This window comes from Ipomoea triloba, chromosome 12 (genome assembly GCF_003576645.1).
Source record: "Ipomoea triloba cultivar NCNSP0323 chromosome 12, ASM357664v1".
Taxonomy (NCBI): Eukaryota; Viridiplantae; Streptophyta; class Magnoliopsida; order Solanales; family Convolvulaceae; genus Ipomoea; species Ipomoea triloba.
Genome location: NC_044927.1, coordinates 19,471,723 through 19,491,002, shown reverse-complemented (window position 1 = coordinate 19,491,002; position 19,280 = coordinate 19,471,723). Strand labels below are relative to the sequence as shown.

At 36.3% G+C, this 19,280-nt stretch overlaps 1 protein-coding gene across 1 annotated transcript; it reads left to right on the top strand.

Annotated features, from left to right (window-relative positions):
* Positions 1–1,741: 1,741 nt before the first annotated feature.
* On the top strand, positions 1,742–3,940 carry LOC115999499 (ubiquitin-60S ribosomal protein L40). Its single transcript, XM_031239347.1, has 5 exons — positions 1,742–1,903; positions 1,995–2,081; positions 2,182–2,284; positions 3,490–3,556; positions 3,655–3,940. The coding sequence occupies exons 1-5, from the start codon at positions 1,801–1,803 to the stop codon at positions 3,679–3,681; spliced, it is 387 nt and encodes a 128-aa protein (XP_031095207.1). The 5' UTR covers positions 1,742–1,800; the 3' UTR covers positions 3,682–3,940.
* The last annotated feature ends 15,340 nt before the right edge of the window (positions 3,941–19,280 follow it).

The following is a 19,280-nucleotide window of genomic DNA, read 5'->3' as shown; positions in this document are numbered from 1 at the left end:
GCCATTATTTGTAACCGTTGTAATGGTCACCATTATGATTGTATTATTACTAGTGTTATATATATGTGTGTATCCTCTTTGTATGGTAAGATTGATCTAATGAAAAGACTCTCCTTTACTCCATGTCTCTATTGTTCTACACTTCTCATATTATGTTATTGATCCAATCCTGCAAATGATTCACTTGTTAGGAGCTAACAGGCCAACGGGCATGCTAATTACAACATGTTAACGTGCTGTAAGCCCGTTGGCCTGTTAGCTCCTTAACTAGGAATTGTAAGCAGATAGGAGATAGTATGTAAAGAGAGAGACAAAGTAACAGGGAGAAATGTTAGAGTTTCATTTCACTTGCCATACATTTACAGGAGAAGGTATAATATATATATAGCACTAGTGCCAAAGACCTTGTGGTCTAGTGGCACCCGGTGTCTCGGTTTACACTTTCACATAGATGATGGGAGTGGGTTCAAGCCTTAGTAGAGTCAACTGTTGTGCTCAGATACTAAAATATGGCCATATTAAGTATAATATTTATAACAAGAAGTAAGTTTTTGAGAGTAGATGAAATATTTTTCAAAAAAAAAGAAAAATAACAAAATTCTTCAACCTCTTCTCACTGAAAACTAGAGTTGTCAATACGGGCCAACCCGGCCCGTTTTTCAAACGGGTTGGGATTTGGCCAACCCAACCCGTGTAGGCCGGGGCTGACGGGCCAGCCTGTCAGCCCGTTAATTATTATTATTATTATTATTTTTTATTTTTTTGAATGAATATTATTAAAATTGTTTTATTTTGCATAAGTTAGGAATTGAACCCTTCACTTCTTAGTCAAGAAGTATAAGACTATTTCCAACCAACCACATCAAACCTTTTAAATAAACACCATGTATGTTTATATATACAAATTATACACACACTACACATACATACACACCTATATATAATTACATTTTAATTTTATAAATAAACTTTATATTAATATTTATATAAAGATACAATTAATTGTATTAATTAATACTAGTAATAAATTTAATATAAATAAATTAATAAATTTTATATTAATATTTATATAAAGATACAATTAATTGTATTCATTAATACTAGTAATAAATTTAATATAAATAAATTAATAAATTATATATTAATATTAATATTAATATATATTAATATAAAGATACAATTAAATGTATTAATTAATACTTGTAATAAATTTAATATCAATAAATTATATATAATGCTTGAATGATCTAAATAAATATATCTATATATAAAGGTGTTCAACGAAAGTACTTTGTATAGTTGGTTTTAATAGTGGTAAGTTATATGAAATGTCAAGGGTTCAAATCTTGTTAGCAAAGTATTTTAAAATATTAATATAATACCACATTTACATAGTACATTTGAGGGTAGCCCACGGGCCAACCCGTATAACCCGTGTTCCCACCTGGGTTATACGGGCTGGGATTTCTCCGACTCGTGTTCCCACCTGGGTTATACGGGCTGGGATTTCTCCGACCTAACCCGTCCCAAAGCACGGGTAAACGTGCCCACGGGTTGGGCCCGTTTTGACAGCTCTACTGAAAACGATCGTGTTAGAAACACGTCATTGGGTATTTTGAGCAGGAATTGGGCATTCGAGCCGGGGTTCAGTGAGCCGAAGATGAGTATATACAGCCTAAACGGGCCCATTGGGCTTCTTGTTTCCAGAGTAAAGACCCAACTCTTGTAAACCCTAGCTATAAACGAGGAGACAGAGGAAGAAGAAGAGAGTGAGGGAGGAGGCCTGTGATAACCGAGAAAATGCAGATTTTCGTGAAGACTCTCACCGGCAAGACCATCACACTTGAGGTCGAGTCTAGCGACACTATTGACAATGTCAAGGCTAAGATTCAAGACAAGGAAGGTGTATATCTGTATATAATCGCTTAATTTCCTCCTTTTGTTTCTATTTCATATCGTGTTTCGCTTAAGTATATTCGTATATCGTGGTTTAGGAATTCCACCGGATCAGCAGAGGTTGATTTTTGCTGGTAAGCAGCTGGAAGATGGCCGTACCCTTGCTGACTACAATATTCAGAAAGGTAAACGTTTTCTCCAGCATTTTTTATGTCTGTTTTTTTAGCGGCAATTACTCTGTATAAAATTTGTTCTTTTTGTGTGCTTTATTCGGAATTGAAACAGAGTCTACTCTGCATCTGGTGCTGAGGCTTCGTGGAGGAATTATTGAGCCGTCTTTGATGGCCTTGGCTAGGAAGTATAACCAAGATAAGATGATCTGCCGCAAGTATGTTCTTATACTGTTGTAATTGTTTTTTACTTTTGTATTTGCCTATGATGATTCCCTGCCTATATGTGTTTATTAATTCAATTTCTGGAAATCTATTTTTGGTTGAGCTTAAAAAAACCAGCTTGGTGAAACTCACAGCTGTTTACTTGCTCAAATTTTGGAGCTTTTGACACTAGTCTATTAGATAAGGAGCAAGACATTAGTTATTTCCTTTTATGATGTTATTTTATACAGTAGGTCTATATGTTAATCACAATGTAATAATGATGAACATGATCTTGAGCTAGAGCATGAGCTGTTTCCTTTTATTGCTGTTGTATCTAATTGTTGCTTTTTAACGATATTGCAACATATTTCCTTGTTATCATGTCTAATCTATTATTCTAGCTCATAATATGCAAGAAAATTTTGAATTTATGTTTTTTGTAGACTTATATTTGGTTTGTGATATTCTGGTAGATGTCCTGGTTTATTCAGTGTACTCACACGTTAGATTTCTAGTTTATATTCAAGTTATCTCTATGGTGCCAAAATTATATCATTTTAGGAATTTTAGTGCAAAATATGCCTATATCCACCTAGCTGAATTGGCATGCAATGTTGCTTCTTTTACTTGGCTATGGTCATAAGTTTTAGTACACCTCATAAAGTCATACACTGTACAACGTGAGGGTGGGCTTTCTGATTAACTTTATTTGTTGAGCATTTGTGGATATATTGTGCTGGGTAGCAGTGTCGGATTTGAAAATTGTTGGATATATTGTGCTGGGTAGCTATTGAAAATTGTGGCTATAGGCTGTATATTGTAGACTTGTAGTTATAATTGTAAAACTAGAGATTGTTATAACTCATTTTGATTAAAAAAATGTTGCATGTACTAAAATCAAAGTAAGTGGGTAAATTTTCAACTCATTTAATAACACAGCTAGTTAATCTGTCCACCAAACTTCCACTAGCAACTAGCAATAGTTTCCATTCCTAAATTTCAATGTATGTCATATAGTTGCACCACTAGTTACTGTCACAACCAAACTTTCACGAGCAACTAGCAACAATTCCCACTTCATCAGCTATGCTGCTTTCTGTCCTAATTCCTCTCAACTCTCAAGTTATCTAGTAAATTTGAATAAATTTAACTGTTCATGTCATACTCTTTTTGTTTTCTTGTATTTCTGAACTTTGTGGTCTGCTTGTTCTGTTAGGTGCTACGCACGTTTGCATCCTCGTGCTGTCAACTGCCGCAAAAAGAAATGTGGGCACAGCAATCAGGTGTTTTTTGCTAACCCTGCATTAGATTTTATTGAGTTGTGTTACCATTTGACTACCACAGCCTCACATAACGCATTTCCTATTCTTTTCGGTTGCAGTTGAGGCCAAAGAAGAAGATCAAGTAGATTTTGTGTCTGAAGATTTGCCAGTCTTGTAGTGGATGGTTTTTAGAAATGTCAAGACCAAGGGAATTATTGTTATTCTGCTTTATTGTTTGACTGTATGAGTTGTCCAAAACTATTGATATGGGTATTGGTACTTGTCTATTTTCCAATCATCTTAAAAATATTTTGGCATTATGTTGAACTTATCTGTTTCGTTCATGTATGGGTAGAGCTGTTAAGCTCCATGCTATTATAGATATTACTGTGATGTTCAATCCAAGATTAGGGAATGCTCATTTTTTAGTTGACAATTATTTTTTGATCTGGGTCTCTCATTTAAATCTCCATGGACTTAGCTCCCACCGCAACATGACTTTCTAAAATGTCAATTGCATTCGAAATAGAGTTAATTCCAGCCATGGTTCCCCGATTATGTTGATTTTCCAAAATTGGTTCTTGTCTTTTAATTTGGACGAAAAAGAGACTATTGAAATTGTTCCGGCATTAGTCCTTCCGTTTATAATCACTTGACTATTTTATTGCCTTCTTCTTTCTCTTGTTCAGGGCCTGAGAACAACGCCATTTAAGATTGTCATATATACATGTTGCCTCTCCGATCTCTATCTCTCTCTCAGGCCGCAGTGAGCGACATCAGCTCTAAGAATTCCAGAGCCCATCTCCAAATTTACAACTCAGTGGGGGTTAGTTATTGGCCAAAAGATAACTTGCTGAGCCACATCAGCTCTATGGAGAAGAACCAACGGCAAAAAACCAAAAAGTGAAAGACTGAACACCAGCACCACAACTTGACGTTTAAGATGAGAGCCATCTAAATAGGCCTGCATGATATTGAGATATTGCAAGGCTGATATAAAACGGTTGGAACTGGTGCACAAGCCTCCCACATGATGCAAGGTCAAGGGAGAGAAATCTCAGCATCTTTGCACAGACAGCCAAAGAATAAATTCCAAAATCCAAACAGGCCAAAAGAATGAATGAATAAATAAGATGAAAGGTAAGCACTCAATCTAACTTTTTAAACTTGAAATCTAAGAATAAAATGAATTGGGTTCAGGAATTACATTGAAGCGTCCCAAATTAGGCGTTAGTTTCCCAGCTAAAACTTTAGATGAAGGCAATCTTGGATGAAGGCAATCTTGGATGCAAGAGTCACCTCAATACAAAGTTTTCCTGCAGGCATAAATCATTGCTCATAAAAATTCAAAAGTCCTAAACCCATTGCTACATTACCAAGTTTTCCTTCTCAATAGTAGCAAAAGAAAAGCATAATCTCCAAATATCAGACAGCAGAAAAAGTTATAGGAATATAACTCATGAAAGGAAGAAAGAGAGGATGGGGGTTGGAGCTTAAGGAGGAAATTTCTTTAGCAAGACAACTATTTGCTCCAAAATCAAGGTTAGAATAAATTTCTAAATAAGAAATATGTTTTTCTTTTCTTTTGCAATAATAAATTCCCAGCTTTATCTAACTTGTTTTATGGAAAATCTTTGCCAATAACTTGATTATTCTCACCAGAATAATGTCAGCTTGTTCTCCAGGTATTTTTCCCGGCATTATTCTCACCAGAATAATGTCAGGGAACGGTGAGGATCTCAAAGAAGAGAAAGCAGTTGGCGGTGATGAGGGGATGCGTTGTTCTCAGGTCGGGAACAAGAGGATGAAGAAGACAATAAATGAAAAGACCCGTATACCCCCACACTTAACGCCTCACTAACGGATTATAAACAGAAGGACTAATGCCGGAACAAATTCAATAATCGAGTGTCTTTTTCGTCCAAATTAAAAGACAATGACCAATTTTGGAAAATCAACATAGTCGGGGGACCATTGCTGGAATTAACTCTTCTAAATATCACAAATGTAAAAGAGTGAGATGCTCTCATACATCTAACTTTCTTAATAGCATGTTTGTTTTACTTAAATGAATTATGAATAAATAGTTATTTCTTTGATCCGTTGGTATTTTATATGGAGTATATATTCTCTTTGTGAGGAATTCAAATTATATGAAAAACATTTTTCCAAACTAAACAACATAAAATACTTTTTTTTTTCTCAAATTTAAGAATTTTAGTTCATAAGAAATTTATTTTCCAACCAAACATCTCATAAATTTTTGCGCCAACCTATTTATACTTTGTGCAACGGGTTCTACTGAAAATGTGTTTGGCAAAAATTGAATTTGTGATGTTCTATTAAAAGAATCATATTCCACCCATTCGAGGTCTCATTTTGGAACTCCAAAATAGTGTTTTACCATGTTGGTGGGATATGCTCTAAACCACTAGAATGTGAATTCGGAATACAATTAGTCACGTTAGAGTAATTACACCGTTTTCTTTTTCTAATGAATTATTGACATATTGAATGGGAAAAAGATATAGGGTTGTCAATAACACACCCTCCAACAAGAGTTTTAGACTCTTGTCCAACTGCTATAGCTATCCTAGAACTTAGAATAGATTATTGGATCCCCTCTTCTTTTGAGGAGGTTACAATTTATATTGCAATGCAGAAAATAAATATAGTAAAAGGAGATAACTAAGGAGCTAATTTATTTCTGTCAGGTTCCATGATTTAAGCTTCTTCCAGACATGTGTTTTGATTGTCTGATTTGCCTGATTTACTATTTAGATTTCCTGATTTCCCTTCTTGTGTTGATACCTTTTTATTTTTATTTATTTTTTTTTATTTTATTTTTTTTGCATGAGTAAACCATCCATTCCCTTGGGTGCGTATATTGCCACCCACCAAAGAAACAACCTTGTCCTTAAGGTTGGAGTGGGGAAACTGACCTCGGAAATCAGACACGTCCATCCAAGTAGTGTCAACTTTCGGGTGACCCTCTCGTTGCACTAGAACATGCGAAATTCCTTGTAGTTTGCGAACATTCAAGATGTCTTGCAGAAAATAACCTTGGTCGGTCACAACCATCCTTTGGGAAGGACAATCACTGCCATGTGATTTCCTGTAACTCTTCGGAGCTAGGACACATTAAATATAGGGTGTACCTTTGCAGTTGTTGACAGTGCCAACTTGTAGGAAACAACACTAAATTTTTGGATAATCGTAAAAGGGCCGTAGAAGTGAGGGGCCAACTTTTGGTTGATGCAATGGTGCATTGTGGATTGTCGATGTGCTCGAAGTTTCAATAAAACTTTGTCTCCTTCAGTGAATTCCAACTCACGTCTCTTGGCATTTGCTACTTTAGTCATTCGATTCTAACCTTTTTGTAAGTTGTGACGGAGTTGTCTTAACATTTCGTTCGTATCAGCATGTTCTTCAACTATAGCCTCCACTTTAAATTCCCCAGGTAAATACTGTTTCAAGTTTGGTGGGGGTTGTACGTACACCATTCGAAATGGGGTCAGGCCAACAACACTATGAAAGGAAGTATTGTACCAGTATTTGACTCAATGGAGGAAACATCCCTATTGCTTCGGTTGTTTGGAGGTCATACATTGTAAGTACTGCTCAAGGCATTTATTAAGGATTTCAAATTGGCCATTGTTTGAGGGTGGTAGATAGTACTTATGCGCAACTTGGTGCCCCACTTGTCAAAAAATTCTGTCCAAAAAGTAGGCAGTATTCATGCGCAATTTTGACACACCATGCATTCTACCACAAATTGTTGCGTTCGCTTCATCATACCTTTCCAATAAAAGTTGGCAACTATTCAACGGTATGTGTGATAAGCTTCAGAGTTCCCTCCTAATGGTGTGGAGTGAAATTCTTCCAAGAGGCGATTAATCCAAGGTGATGTGGCTGGTAAAACAATGCATCCTTTATAAAACAAACGCCCTTGAAGAAGTTGAAAAGGAGGTTGGCTTATTGGGTTGTTGCGAAGGTGTTGTACAATAGAACTTAAGTCAGAGTTTTTGGCAATGGTTGTACCCAATTCAACCCAATCTATCCACATTGGTAAGATACTGTCGACAGTTCAAGTTCCTCATTCTAACGAGACAAAACATCTGTTGTATTATTTAACCGCCTGGCTTATACACAACTTCAAAGTCATACCCCATGAGTTTGGCCATCCAATTTTGTTGAGATGGAGTGGTGATGCGTTGCTGTAATAAGTGGCAGACGCTATGATGGTCTGTTCGGACTATGAATTAGTACCCTACGAGACATGGCCGCCATTGTTGAATTGTCAGCACAAGGGCCATTAATGACTAGTAATTCTTTTTTGTAAGTAGACTTCAACAATATCAAACCGAAGAGTCCTTTGCTAAAAAATGCTATTGGTGGATGACCTTGGAGTAACATCGCGCCACTCCTTGTCCCTGACGCATCACATTTAATAATGAATGGGTGAGAGAAATCTGGTGTTGCCAAAATAAGAGATGTGCCGACTGCATTTTTGAGGTCTTCAAAAGCCTTTTACGCAGCCACCGATTTTTCTCCTACATCTTTCTTTAGAAGGGTCGTGAGGGGTTGTGCTATTTTCCTGTAATCTTTAATGAACATCTAGTAGTAGCTTATAAGGCCTAAGAATCCCTGAACAACTTTGACAAATTCTAGTATTGGCCAACGGAGAACACTAGAGACCTTAGATGGATCCATTGCAATCCCAAACTAAGAAACAACATGACCTAAGTTTTCAATTGCAGTTTGACCAAATTGACATTTCTTTGCATTAGCCTTCAATTGGTGATCTTGAAGTATCCCCAATACTACTGTCAAGTGTTGTAAATCTTCCTCCCAAGTTATACTATACACCTGAATGTATGTCATCGAAGAAAATTAGTACAAATTGGCAAAAATATGGTCGGAAGATGTCATTCATTATAGCTGGGAAGGTAGTCGGTGCATTGGTTAACCTAAACGTCAATACTAATAATTCGTAACAGCCAAAGTGCGTTCGAAACGCTATTTTGGGCACATTATGTGGAACTTGTATTTGGTGGTATACCGAACAAAGATCAATTTTAGAAAAGTAACGAGCCCCGTGCAATTCATCTAACATCTCCTGTATGATTGGAATGTGGTACTTGTTTGGCATGGTAACTTTGTTGAGTATCACTAGCTGCCATCCTTTTTCTTAATTGATAAAACTGGACTTGAACTTGGTTGAATGATACTCACAACTAGCATCTCCCCCACCAATTTTTCAATCTCATATTTTTATTATGTCCATAACGATACGATTTCACATTTATTGGAGATGAATCTACCTGCAAAACAATTTGGTGATCATTTGTTCGAACTGTGTAACACCCCGGACCTACCTTCTCGTACATCCGGGGGAATTACCGCCACACCTAGAGAGAGAGTTCTATCATTCCGCGATAAACCTCACTCTAGGTGCACAGGCTAAAGGGAACTCTTCTAACCACAACAGCCACCCAACAGTTGCTTACACACTTATATACATATCAGCTGAAAAAGCTTAACTAAGCAATATATACATACTTGCACTTATAAATACATGAGTTTACCCCTCGGGTCAAAATACAGATCAAGGGTCAACTACGACCCGACTAGCCATGTTTAGCCAACACTAAGGCTACAAAAAAAATGTACAAAACTCCCAAGAACTCGACGTCTAGTCAATCATTCGGTACACGGGGCCAGTGAACTCTCCCCAGACCAGGTGCCACTCCCCCTCGTACTAGGTGATATGGTCCAAAAACCGAGAGGTGGTTATGACCATCGACCATTCCTCCCAGGAGTCCCGAGGGCTAAGGTCCCAAGGGTAAGGGTAATGCACTATGAACTCAAGGGGATCGCTACCCTCTAAAGGCTCTATGGGGTAAAAGCCATAAGAAGCCTGGACCTCATCCATAATAGGGCAAGAAACAAAAGGGGCCGACGGAGCTACAGGAGTATCTGGGTTGATGGGAGCTACAGGAGCATAACCAGGTGCGTATGGGTCTTCACCCTCCATCATCTGTATGTACACGTCGTAATCCATGCCTTCACAAACATACTCCGGTGAACTTCCGGAATTCACCGGGCTACAGGAACTGACACTAGATTGCATCTGTTAGGAACACAGTGAAGTGCAGTTAGCACGACGGCTAAGTAAGGATATCCGCGGGTTATTGAAAACTAAACAAAGGTTTTGTAAAATTGTTACATGGAAACCCTATACCTTACTCATCGGCAAAGGTTCTACCTGCAACAGTTATAAATAGCAACTTGCACACACAATAGGCAAAATTCAATACCATCTCGAATCATTTTCCCTCTTGACGAGGTCATTTGATAATCATTTACTTACCCAAAGAATGTATTGTTAAACATTTAAACATACCAGTAAGTAATGGAAAAAAAACACAAATCCCACATTTTGCTCGTAATCACTTTATTTGAAAAATCTTTCCCTCATAAGGAAATACTCATCACTTTTCACTTTTCAAAGAGAAAGATCACCCACAACCTTTGGGTACTTAAATACTTATCACATCTCTCTTTCCCGTAGCTACGGCGTAACTACATTCATATTTCAAAATTTCACTTGGTCCTAGATAGAAAGTGTGAAGCCTCTGGAGTTCTTTCTCCACTTTTGACCACTTGGATCGTTGAACTCGGGTTCAGTGGTCATCGCCCGGTCTAATACTGATCCCCTGGACTTATAGGAGCGTTGAAATGATTCCTAGCTAGCCTCACTAGGTTCATAAGAACGACACCTACCCGAACATAGAGTGACTATACTTAAGTGTGCGCACCCCCGTAGGAGTACCTTTTCCTTCCGGGTGATATAGTACTCGGCGAATAGACTTCGCCCACAGTATGAATGATCATACACATAACCATCATGCGGGAAAGGCACTTTAAGCCCATCTTTATCCCGTAGGTTAACAAGGTCCTTCACCACTTTTATTAGAACTAAGGTTTGAAAAGCATTTTTCTACCTTTTCCCTTTCTTGCATTGAAAATATTTTGGACATACTTGGGTCAATTCTAATACTCGGAAATTGATTCCCCCTTTAACCAAATCCAGAAGTTCCCTTTTCTTTTGCAAAACATTTGGATAGTACACTAGCAACCTTTCACAATGGCAACTCAAGTGTAACTATCATACACTTTCAACACCACATTTTTCACATAGGTATCATACTTGACACATTTATATCTCAATGCATATAACATATACACTTCCCAACCTTAGCATGGGCATAACACTCAAGTACATTTATTCTTTACATGCACATAATACCACCTCCTTATAATATTTATATGTTCACACATATGCAACACTACTTACATAACACATGTGCCTAATTACGTAGCATCACACTTCTTCATATCAACACATGTATATACGGTTTATACATACCATATGCTTACACTCAAAATGTGACATTTATACCATTTATATATATATGTATATGTATTCGGCACACACACACACACATATACATATATACACGGCACACACACACCCACATATGTATATACATACACGGCACATAAATATATATATATATACACATAAATACATAATTCCCCTTCTTCATAGTATATGTACACCTATCATATCCTTGCTATACAACTAAGACATAATCTTCACATCACATAGGTTTTCATGTACACAAGTCAACAACAATTCATAACCTAGCTATCAATTATCTAGTTTCAAACAACCTCAACCAATTAAAGGGATTCCTTACCTCAACCGGGTTACTAGTTTCGTAGAAGACTCTTGGAGTTGATTTCCCCAATTTCACCTTAAAACCCTAAGATTCCACCAACACATAACAAATATTTTAAGAAATCTTAACTTAGATTCATGTTCTAGGAGGGAAAATAAAGCTATTTACCGAATAAAATTGAAGTTTTACCGAATATTTGGAGATCTATGAAGAACTTGCTAGCTATGGAGTCTTGAAGCTTGATGAAGATGATGAAGATCTCACTCTACTCTCTCTCTCTATTTCGGAAATAACAAGGGAAATGGGAAAAAATGAAGACTTAGTCACTTAATTCCTTGCAAGACTTATCCAAACATCCCATTTAATTAATCCCTTTTTATTCACATGGTGAAATAGTGTGACACTTGTCACAATTCTATGGTAAGTCTTAAAAGATAAGATTTGCTAGACAGTTAGGGATTAAAACAGATGAATTCTCGGTAGAAACTAATTTAAATCAAATAATTTTCGAACCCAAAAAATTTATTCTAGACTGAAACTTAAAATTGGGCTAGGTTCGGTACACCGCGAAATTTAGCGATGTACGATCAAAATAAATTTTCGCTGCTATGGGCTAATTTAATTAAATAGGAAATTCAAGAATAATAGTATGGTGTCTAATAATCCATTTCCTAGGACAATCGGGTCCGAACACCAGTTCCTAAAATTCTTACGGTTCGCGACCGGTACGTAGGTTCGCAGCTTATTAACGACTATTCTCACTTATAATAATTCTTTTGGAGCATCGGAGGATCATCTCATGAATGTTATAGCCTAAAGAAATATTTTTCGAACCTTAATCTTACTGGAATAGGTGAGGGGTTACAAACTGGAAGCAAACCATGAGGGTCGCCAAAGATCTGATGGTGGTGTTGCAATAGTGTGCTTAATTGAGAGTGTTGTTGGGCAAAAATTTCGCTTGGACTATAACGTGCTTAATTGGCAATTGAGAATATTTACCATCTGACTCAGTGTGACGACTAACCCCCAATCGAACTCTGAACTTTGACGTGGGTTCTAGTTGTTGTTAGACATGAGTGACCTAGTTGAGAGAAATAAAATTATTACTTGCTCCATTGCCAACCATTATAAGGATGTCATTGGTGTAAATCTTTCCCCATAACTTCATGGTTTTTGGGCCGTCAATACCACCAGTGCAAATAAGGGAAGGTCAAGTAACGAGATGTGAGAAGCACTCCCGAATAAGTCTTCTTCTACTACGTGATTAGACATGACCCCATCACCACTTGTGTTGTCCTCCTTGTCTTCAACAACAATTAATGTCCATAGATATTTATTTGGAGAGACATGCAATGGGTTGTAAGGTTGCTGATAGTGAAAACAAAGCCCTTTTTCTCTCATATCAAGATACTCCCGATATGTATAATGGCGAGTTGCATATAGCATATTTCTTCTATGAGAATGACATACCGTTCAATATAGAAAATTCAAGGAGTTTTGAAATTATGGTTGAGTCAATTGGACAAATGGGACCGAGATTGAAGCCTCCTAGCTTTCATGAGTTATGATTACCTCTCCTTGAGAAAGCAAAACAAGCAACTGACAAGTTGAAAGAAAAACACAAGCTTGCTTGGAAGGAATTCGGGTGCACACTCATGTCAGATGGATGGACAGATAGGAGGGGTAGACGCTTGATTAGCTTCCTTACCAATAGTCCCGAGGGGACTTTCTTCTTGGAGCTAGTTGATGCATCGAGTGAGGTACACGATGGACCAATGTTAGCTACATTGTTGGAGAAGAAAATTGAAGAGATTGGCAAAAACGGTGTTGACAAATAGTGACTGACAATGTGGCTAGAGTCTATGACTCCCCGAGTGTCGGTCTCGAAAGAGGGACGTGGAGGTATGTCAAATGCTAATACTTTCGATCAATCGAATCATGTGATGCATTGAGTATGGGTAGTTGATGCGGTGAATGGTGGTTTAGAGGTGTAAGTGTTCATAAGGTAGTGAAATCAAATGTATGAAATAAGAGATGAGATATGAGGGATAAAAATAAGGGAATGGATCGTGCTCATCTATGTTGCATTCTAGTGTGTCTCAAGTAATGGATAAATGATGCAATGATGTTGGCTATTCAAGAGTGTGTCTTCTTAGTCCTTTTCCACCTTTGTGTACTAGGGCATCTTAGACTTAAGACTGCCTTTTAGCAACCAAAGTCCTAAGAGACATTTTATCAAACACCTTAGCTACACACTTTCCTACTATTCTTAATATGAATTCCATAGGATCTATGATTGCCACAAAGCTTCAATCTCAACTCTAATCAAAACCATGATAGAGTGAAGAACTCAATCTCTCAATAGATTGGCCAAATCCATACAAGATCTCATTAAAACAACAATCAATAGACAAGAATAGAATTTTCCAACAAACAAGGCAATTGAATCCACAATAAGATATAAGATCATCACACTAGCAACATAGCTTCACACAATCCAAACCCTAGATTAAACTAGCCACACAGAATCAAGAATTCAAGATCAATAGCTAATTCAATCTAAGAATAAGATAAGAAAAATAGATAAGATTAAAATAGAGATCACCTAGTAAAAGAAATGTGTTCTTCAATCCAAGCTTCAAGCCTTCATTTTACAAGGTGAAGAGAGAAATCTAAGCTACCCTAAAACTAAGAAAAATATAGAGGAAAATGGAATTGGGGCTGTGGAAATTCGGACCTCCTCTGAAATTCTATCAAGGTTCCTTAAATAGTCTCCGAAATTTCGCCCTAAAAACATTTTCGTGCAGTGTTCCGTTCACGCCGCCTTCACACGTGAAGGCATGCGTGGACGACTACTGGAAAGTGTCCACGCTGCCTTTGCGCGTGAATGCTCCTTTTCAAGTCTTTCGGGGCTCCTAACTTGCTTGGTTTGCTCGTTTCGCTCGTTCTTTGTTCCTACTAGCTCCCGGGACCTCTGAAATGTCTCAATTTATACCAAAGATAGCTTCGTGTGTGGTTAATGAATTTAAAGCACAAAATCTCACAAGATTATCACTTAAGGATGCTAGAAATGCTATAAGACACCCTTATTTATACTCAAATATTAGGTGTCTTGGAAGCTTATCAACTCCCAATCGCAAAACTCAAAACCTCCGCGTTCTGCCAAAAACTCCTCCTCACCAATTAGAGGTTTTGAGTTTTATGAATGTTGTTTTTGTTTTCATAAAACTCAAAACCTCCAATTGCAAGGTATTCTCAATGCTTGAGGTGGTGTCTCATCTCTGTGTTTGAGAGGATGAGAGCAAAGCAAAGGCCTGGTCAGTAGTGTCCTTAAAACTTTTTTAGTTACATACTTCTATCCTTTCCTTAACAATCATTCGGTTCTACATCACCATTTTTAACAAATCACTTTCCATAATTTTTATGTGCCATCAACATTCTTGAAGCCATACAACTGCAACTCTTAATGGGGCACTCTTCAATCTATATATATATGTGATAATTAATTTTCTCTTCCGCACAATAAAAAAAGAAATTCTTTTGTGGTGTCTTTTGGCTCATTCAATTCAATGCAATAACATATTTCTTTTCTCACTCAGGCACAAGGTTTGCGAAAGCATCTTTTAGATAAACTCGAAGAGGCATTTCCTGATGAAGTGGAAGCTTATAGGATGATCCGTGCAACTTCTGCTGCAGTAAGTTTCTCAGTTTTTGCACTTGCTACAATCTCTATTGTCTATAGGCTAATCCACTCAACTAGGCCTTGATACCAATTTATTTGGCCTCAGCAATATGGTTTTAATTTGGACTTAATATAATTATACACTAATCTTTAGTGAGCATATGAGTTAGCACTTACCATATCCTTCTAAATAAGTAGCAATTACCCTCTTTTCTCCTATTTGTAATAAAACTCAGACCAGATATTGGACCAGCCTCTAATATCAGGTTGCTGGTAATCTATTACGACTGGTTCCACTATTTGACAAACTGGTCACCATCAGAATCTATGTGCTGTGTGGTCCAATACCACTTCTTTTGCAACTGAGTTTGGATCCTTTATCGACCAGGATACTCCAAATCCCTCTGGATAGGATCTGGTTGATGCCATGCCATCCTCATCCGATTAGAAGGCTAAGATCTATAAGTTATACCTACAAGTTCCTCAATCCATTGCCGGCGTAAAGCATCTCTCTTCACACCCTTTTCAAATTAAAATTAACAACCAACCCCAATAAAAATAAACTTTGGAAAAAGGGTTAAATAAGCTCCCTAACTAAACACTAAACAAAGCTCCATGTAACCCCATTAAACCGGTAAAAAAGTGTGATTAAGTCATAACCTGACCTATTTAGTAGTAGGTTACTACGGATGTTGCTAACACTTGGCTCTCTAATGTTTACGTGAGTCCTAGTATACAATTAGTTAATCAATTTATTAATTTTTTGAATCTTTTTCTAAAATAGCCATTGGTTGTCTCTTGTTGGTGGCTATTAACAGACAGCCACTGTTGTTCGAAAACTAAACATTGAGTCCATATCTGGACCTTAATGATGAGGGCGATCATGGCTGCTTTCTTTGCTAAGGCCTTGGCTGTCCTTGTATAGTTTTTGGACAGCTGTAGTTGTCCATCAACGGAGACAACCACCAAGTGTCTTCTTTGATGACAACCGGTGGCTATTAAAAAAAAAATTAAAAAATCAATAAATTAAATACTAATTGTACACTAGGATCCATGTGACCATTAAAATGCCACGCATTAGCCACATGAGCTGTAACTTGTTGAATGGGTAAGATTAGACTCAATTGCACTTTTGTTGCCAGTTTAAGAGGGTTAGATTAAGCTTTTTTAAGTTAGCGGGTTCAATTTCACTATTCACTTGAGGGCTCTTATGGGATTTATTTGACCTCTTTTCCAAAAACTTTATTTGAATTGAGACCCAAAAGCGGGCTATAAGAAAGGGTGGATGCAATATCAGTGGAGGTGTTGGTGCTTGAATAGTAAAAACTTGATAACAGTAGAGTACTGCCCAGATTATCATCGTCTGGAAACAATGCAAAAAAATCTTCTTTCATTATTGAGAAAAGTAGCCAATGATGTGAAAAGCAACAACTGCTGACGTGATGTGTTTTTCAGCATACTAAAAGAGATTTACATGATCCACCTAGACAAAAAGTAATGAGATTGAAATTGATGAAGATCCATTAGTACCTTTTAGTTTGAAGTGCATTATGGTTAGAGGATATAGATAATTAGAATGAAACTGTTGAAGAACGACTAGAAGAAGAATATATAGAGTTGAAGAGAAACATCGAGTGATTTAGGGTCACGATGGTTAAAATGGGTTTTAGATTTCAGCCTTTGGATCTTGTAAGCATGATGTGGCATCATACAGACCATGACTAGTTCATATTGGTTGATCTACCTAATGTCCCAAGTTCTTTCTCCTTAAAACCACTAGCCCTTGACTCCTTGAGATTATAAATCACTTAACATCCTATCAAATTAATAAAAATTCCAATTAAATCTTGCAAAACCAAATTGACCAACCTGAGTAATCTATTGTAGAGAGAGGGAGAGATAGGGTGCATATGTTTGGTAAATGATTGCTGGTTGACAGGAAGGAGATGAGGTTGAGGGAGCTGGGAGGGATAATATAAGGTAGAGAAGAGGGAGATTTGAGACAGGAGAATCAGAGAGAGACAACAGAGAACGAAGGATGCAAATTGGAGAGAGACAATAGAAAAGGACGAAAATTGGAGAGCGGTGATAAAAATGGGTACAAAGAACTAGATCTCACTCAAAGTTATGCAATCGAATAATGAAACATTTGCTGCCAAGGATCTGATGAGACAGGCTACTAAATGAATTAAATGACAAGAATTGAAACATGATTAAATGGCACTATGTTATTGGATTGCACATACTTTATTAAAAAAAAAATACTAATATTTACTAACATATTGACTGTCATAAAATCTGCGACACATAATCATATGAGCCTCATTTTCATTTTCATGTTATATTCTGAGATTATAAGATCACACAAGAATCCCAAGGATTGAATGTGGAAGATTTCATTACCCCTTAGAAATTATACGGCAACAATCATTGATGGCACTTTAGTGTTTAACACTCTGAATTGTCAAAATAATTGAATTTTGACTTGAGGGTGTACTAACATCAAGTGTTTGATGATAAAACCTTCATGTTTGCCCTTGGCAGCATGAAAGAACTTTTGTCTTCATAGAATATTGTTCCAGTTTGGTAAATTTGTGATCATTCAGATTATGATTTTGGATTGTAAATAATCTATAATGGATGCCAAGTTACTGATTCTCATAGGCAAAGTTAAGGTAAGAATTATGATTCATAATCTTTGCCAAATAGATAAAAAGTAGATCCCTTTAATATGTAGTCTAGGGGCCTGTTTGAAAACCCAGAAAATGACTTTCGGAAAGTCATTTTTCAGAATTTTTAGTGATTGGCTATTAATGGAAAATGTAGTCAATGGAAAAATGATCCATTTTCACAGAAAATGTCTTCCACGATTTTTACTTGGAAGATATTTTCCAGATTCCTATCTCACATTCGATTCTCTCTTTCCCTCTGAGTGGTGTCAAATGGGCAGGTTGACCCGCCATTTTTCTAATTATTATTTGAACAAAATTGGGCTAGTCTGGTTAAAATATGGATCTGTTTGGGCTGGACAAACAAAAAAAAATTCTTGGCCTGGCCCAACCCATAGCCCAAAAGATTAAAAACCATTTAACATTTTTTTCTTCAATTTCTTTAGTTTATACTACCTGCATTTATCAATGGCCCATTAAAATATGGATTGGACTGGGCCAAACCAAACAATACAAAATGTTGACCCACAATCCCAAAAAAAAAAAAAAAATCTTCAATTTCTTTCGTTCAGAGTTATTACATTTATGAATGCTAGATAAATATGAGTTGGGCTGGGCTTGGCCAAAAATAAAAGTCTTTGCTTGACTCACCCCACATTCCAAAAAAAAAAAAAAAAACAAGTAAACTTTTTAATTCAAATTTTTAGTTCAGAATTATTATATTTATAAATTTATGTATTTATTTTTATTATAATTTTAGTTCAGAATTATTATATTATAAGTTAAAAATTATTTAGTTACATCTTATTATAATTATTATTAATCTTTATAACTTTTATAAATTTTAATTTAATATAAATTATTATTATTATTATCATTAAAGTAATTAATATTTTATAAGAAATAAATTTGTAAAAAAATTTATGTTTATGTTTTAAAAAATGAACAAAATTAAAAAATACAATTTTCTGAATTTGAGTGAAACCAAAAACAAAAATGCAAATGTTTTAAAACTTTGAACCAAACACTAGAAAATGCAAATGTTTTCCAAAAAATGAATCATTTTTTTAGAAATCATTTTACAAAAACATTTTTCATGTTTGCAAATGGACCCTAAAGATATGATCATATAAGATCTATCAAAATGATCATATAAGATCTATAAAAAAAAAATGCACTCTTTGGAACCTTATGATATTGCTGTAACTGAGTCTTAAATGCATTTTGTTTATTGATATTGCTTGAAGCATTACTTTGTCTCTACTATAGATATTACTGTATGCATTAACATTTAATTTGGCTTTGGAGTATTCACTTGTGCATATGACGCTGACTTTATAGCATATAGAATTTTGTTCTATTTCTTCTGCTGATAACTGTGTTTTAGATAGCCAGTCTCAATCTATTGTGATATGAAGAGTTGGTGCTTTATATATTGTAAATTGTTGTATATTTATCTGTTGAGTGTTGATTGATAGAATAAAAAAAGATGATTCTGAGTGCGATATTCTGATAAATTCAGAAGCTGTAAGTGAGAATCATGGGGGAATTTTTTGGTCTCCTGGTAGGACCATCGCACATGCCATGGACTATGATTGATGCAGATAGAATAGGTAGTGGAGACTGGAGGCCACTATTGCAACATC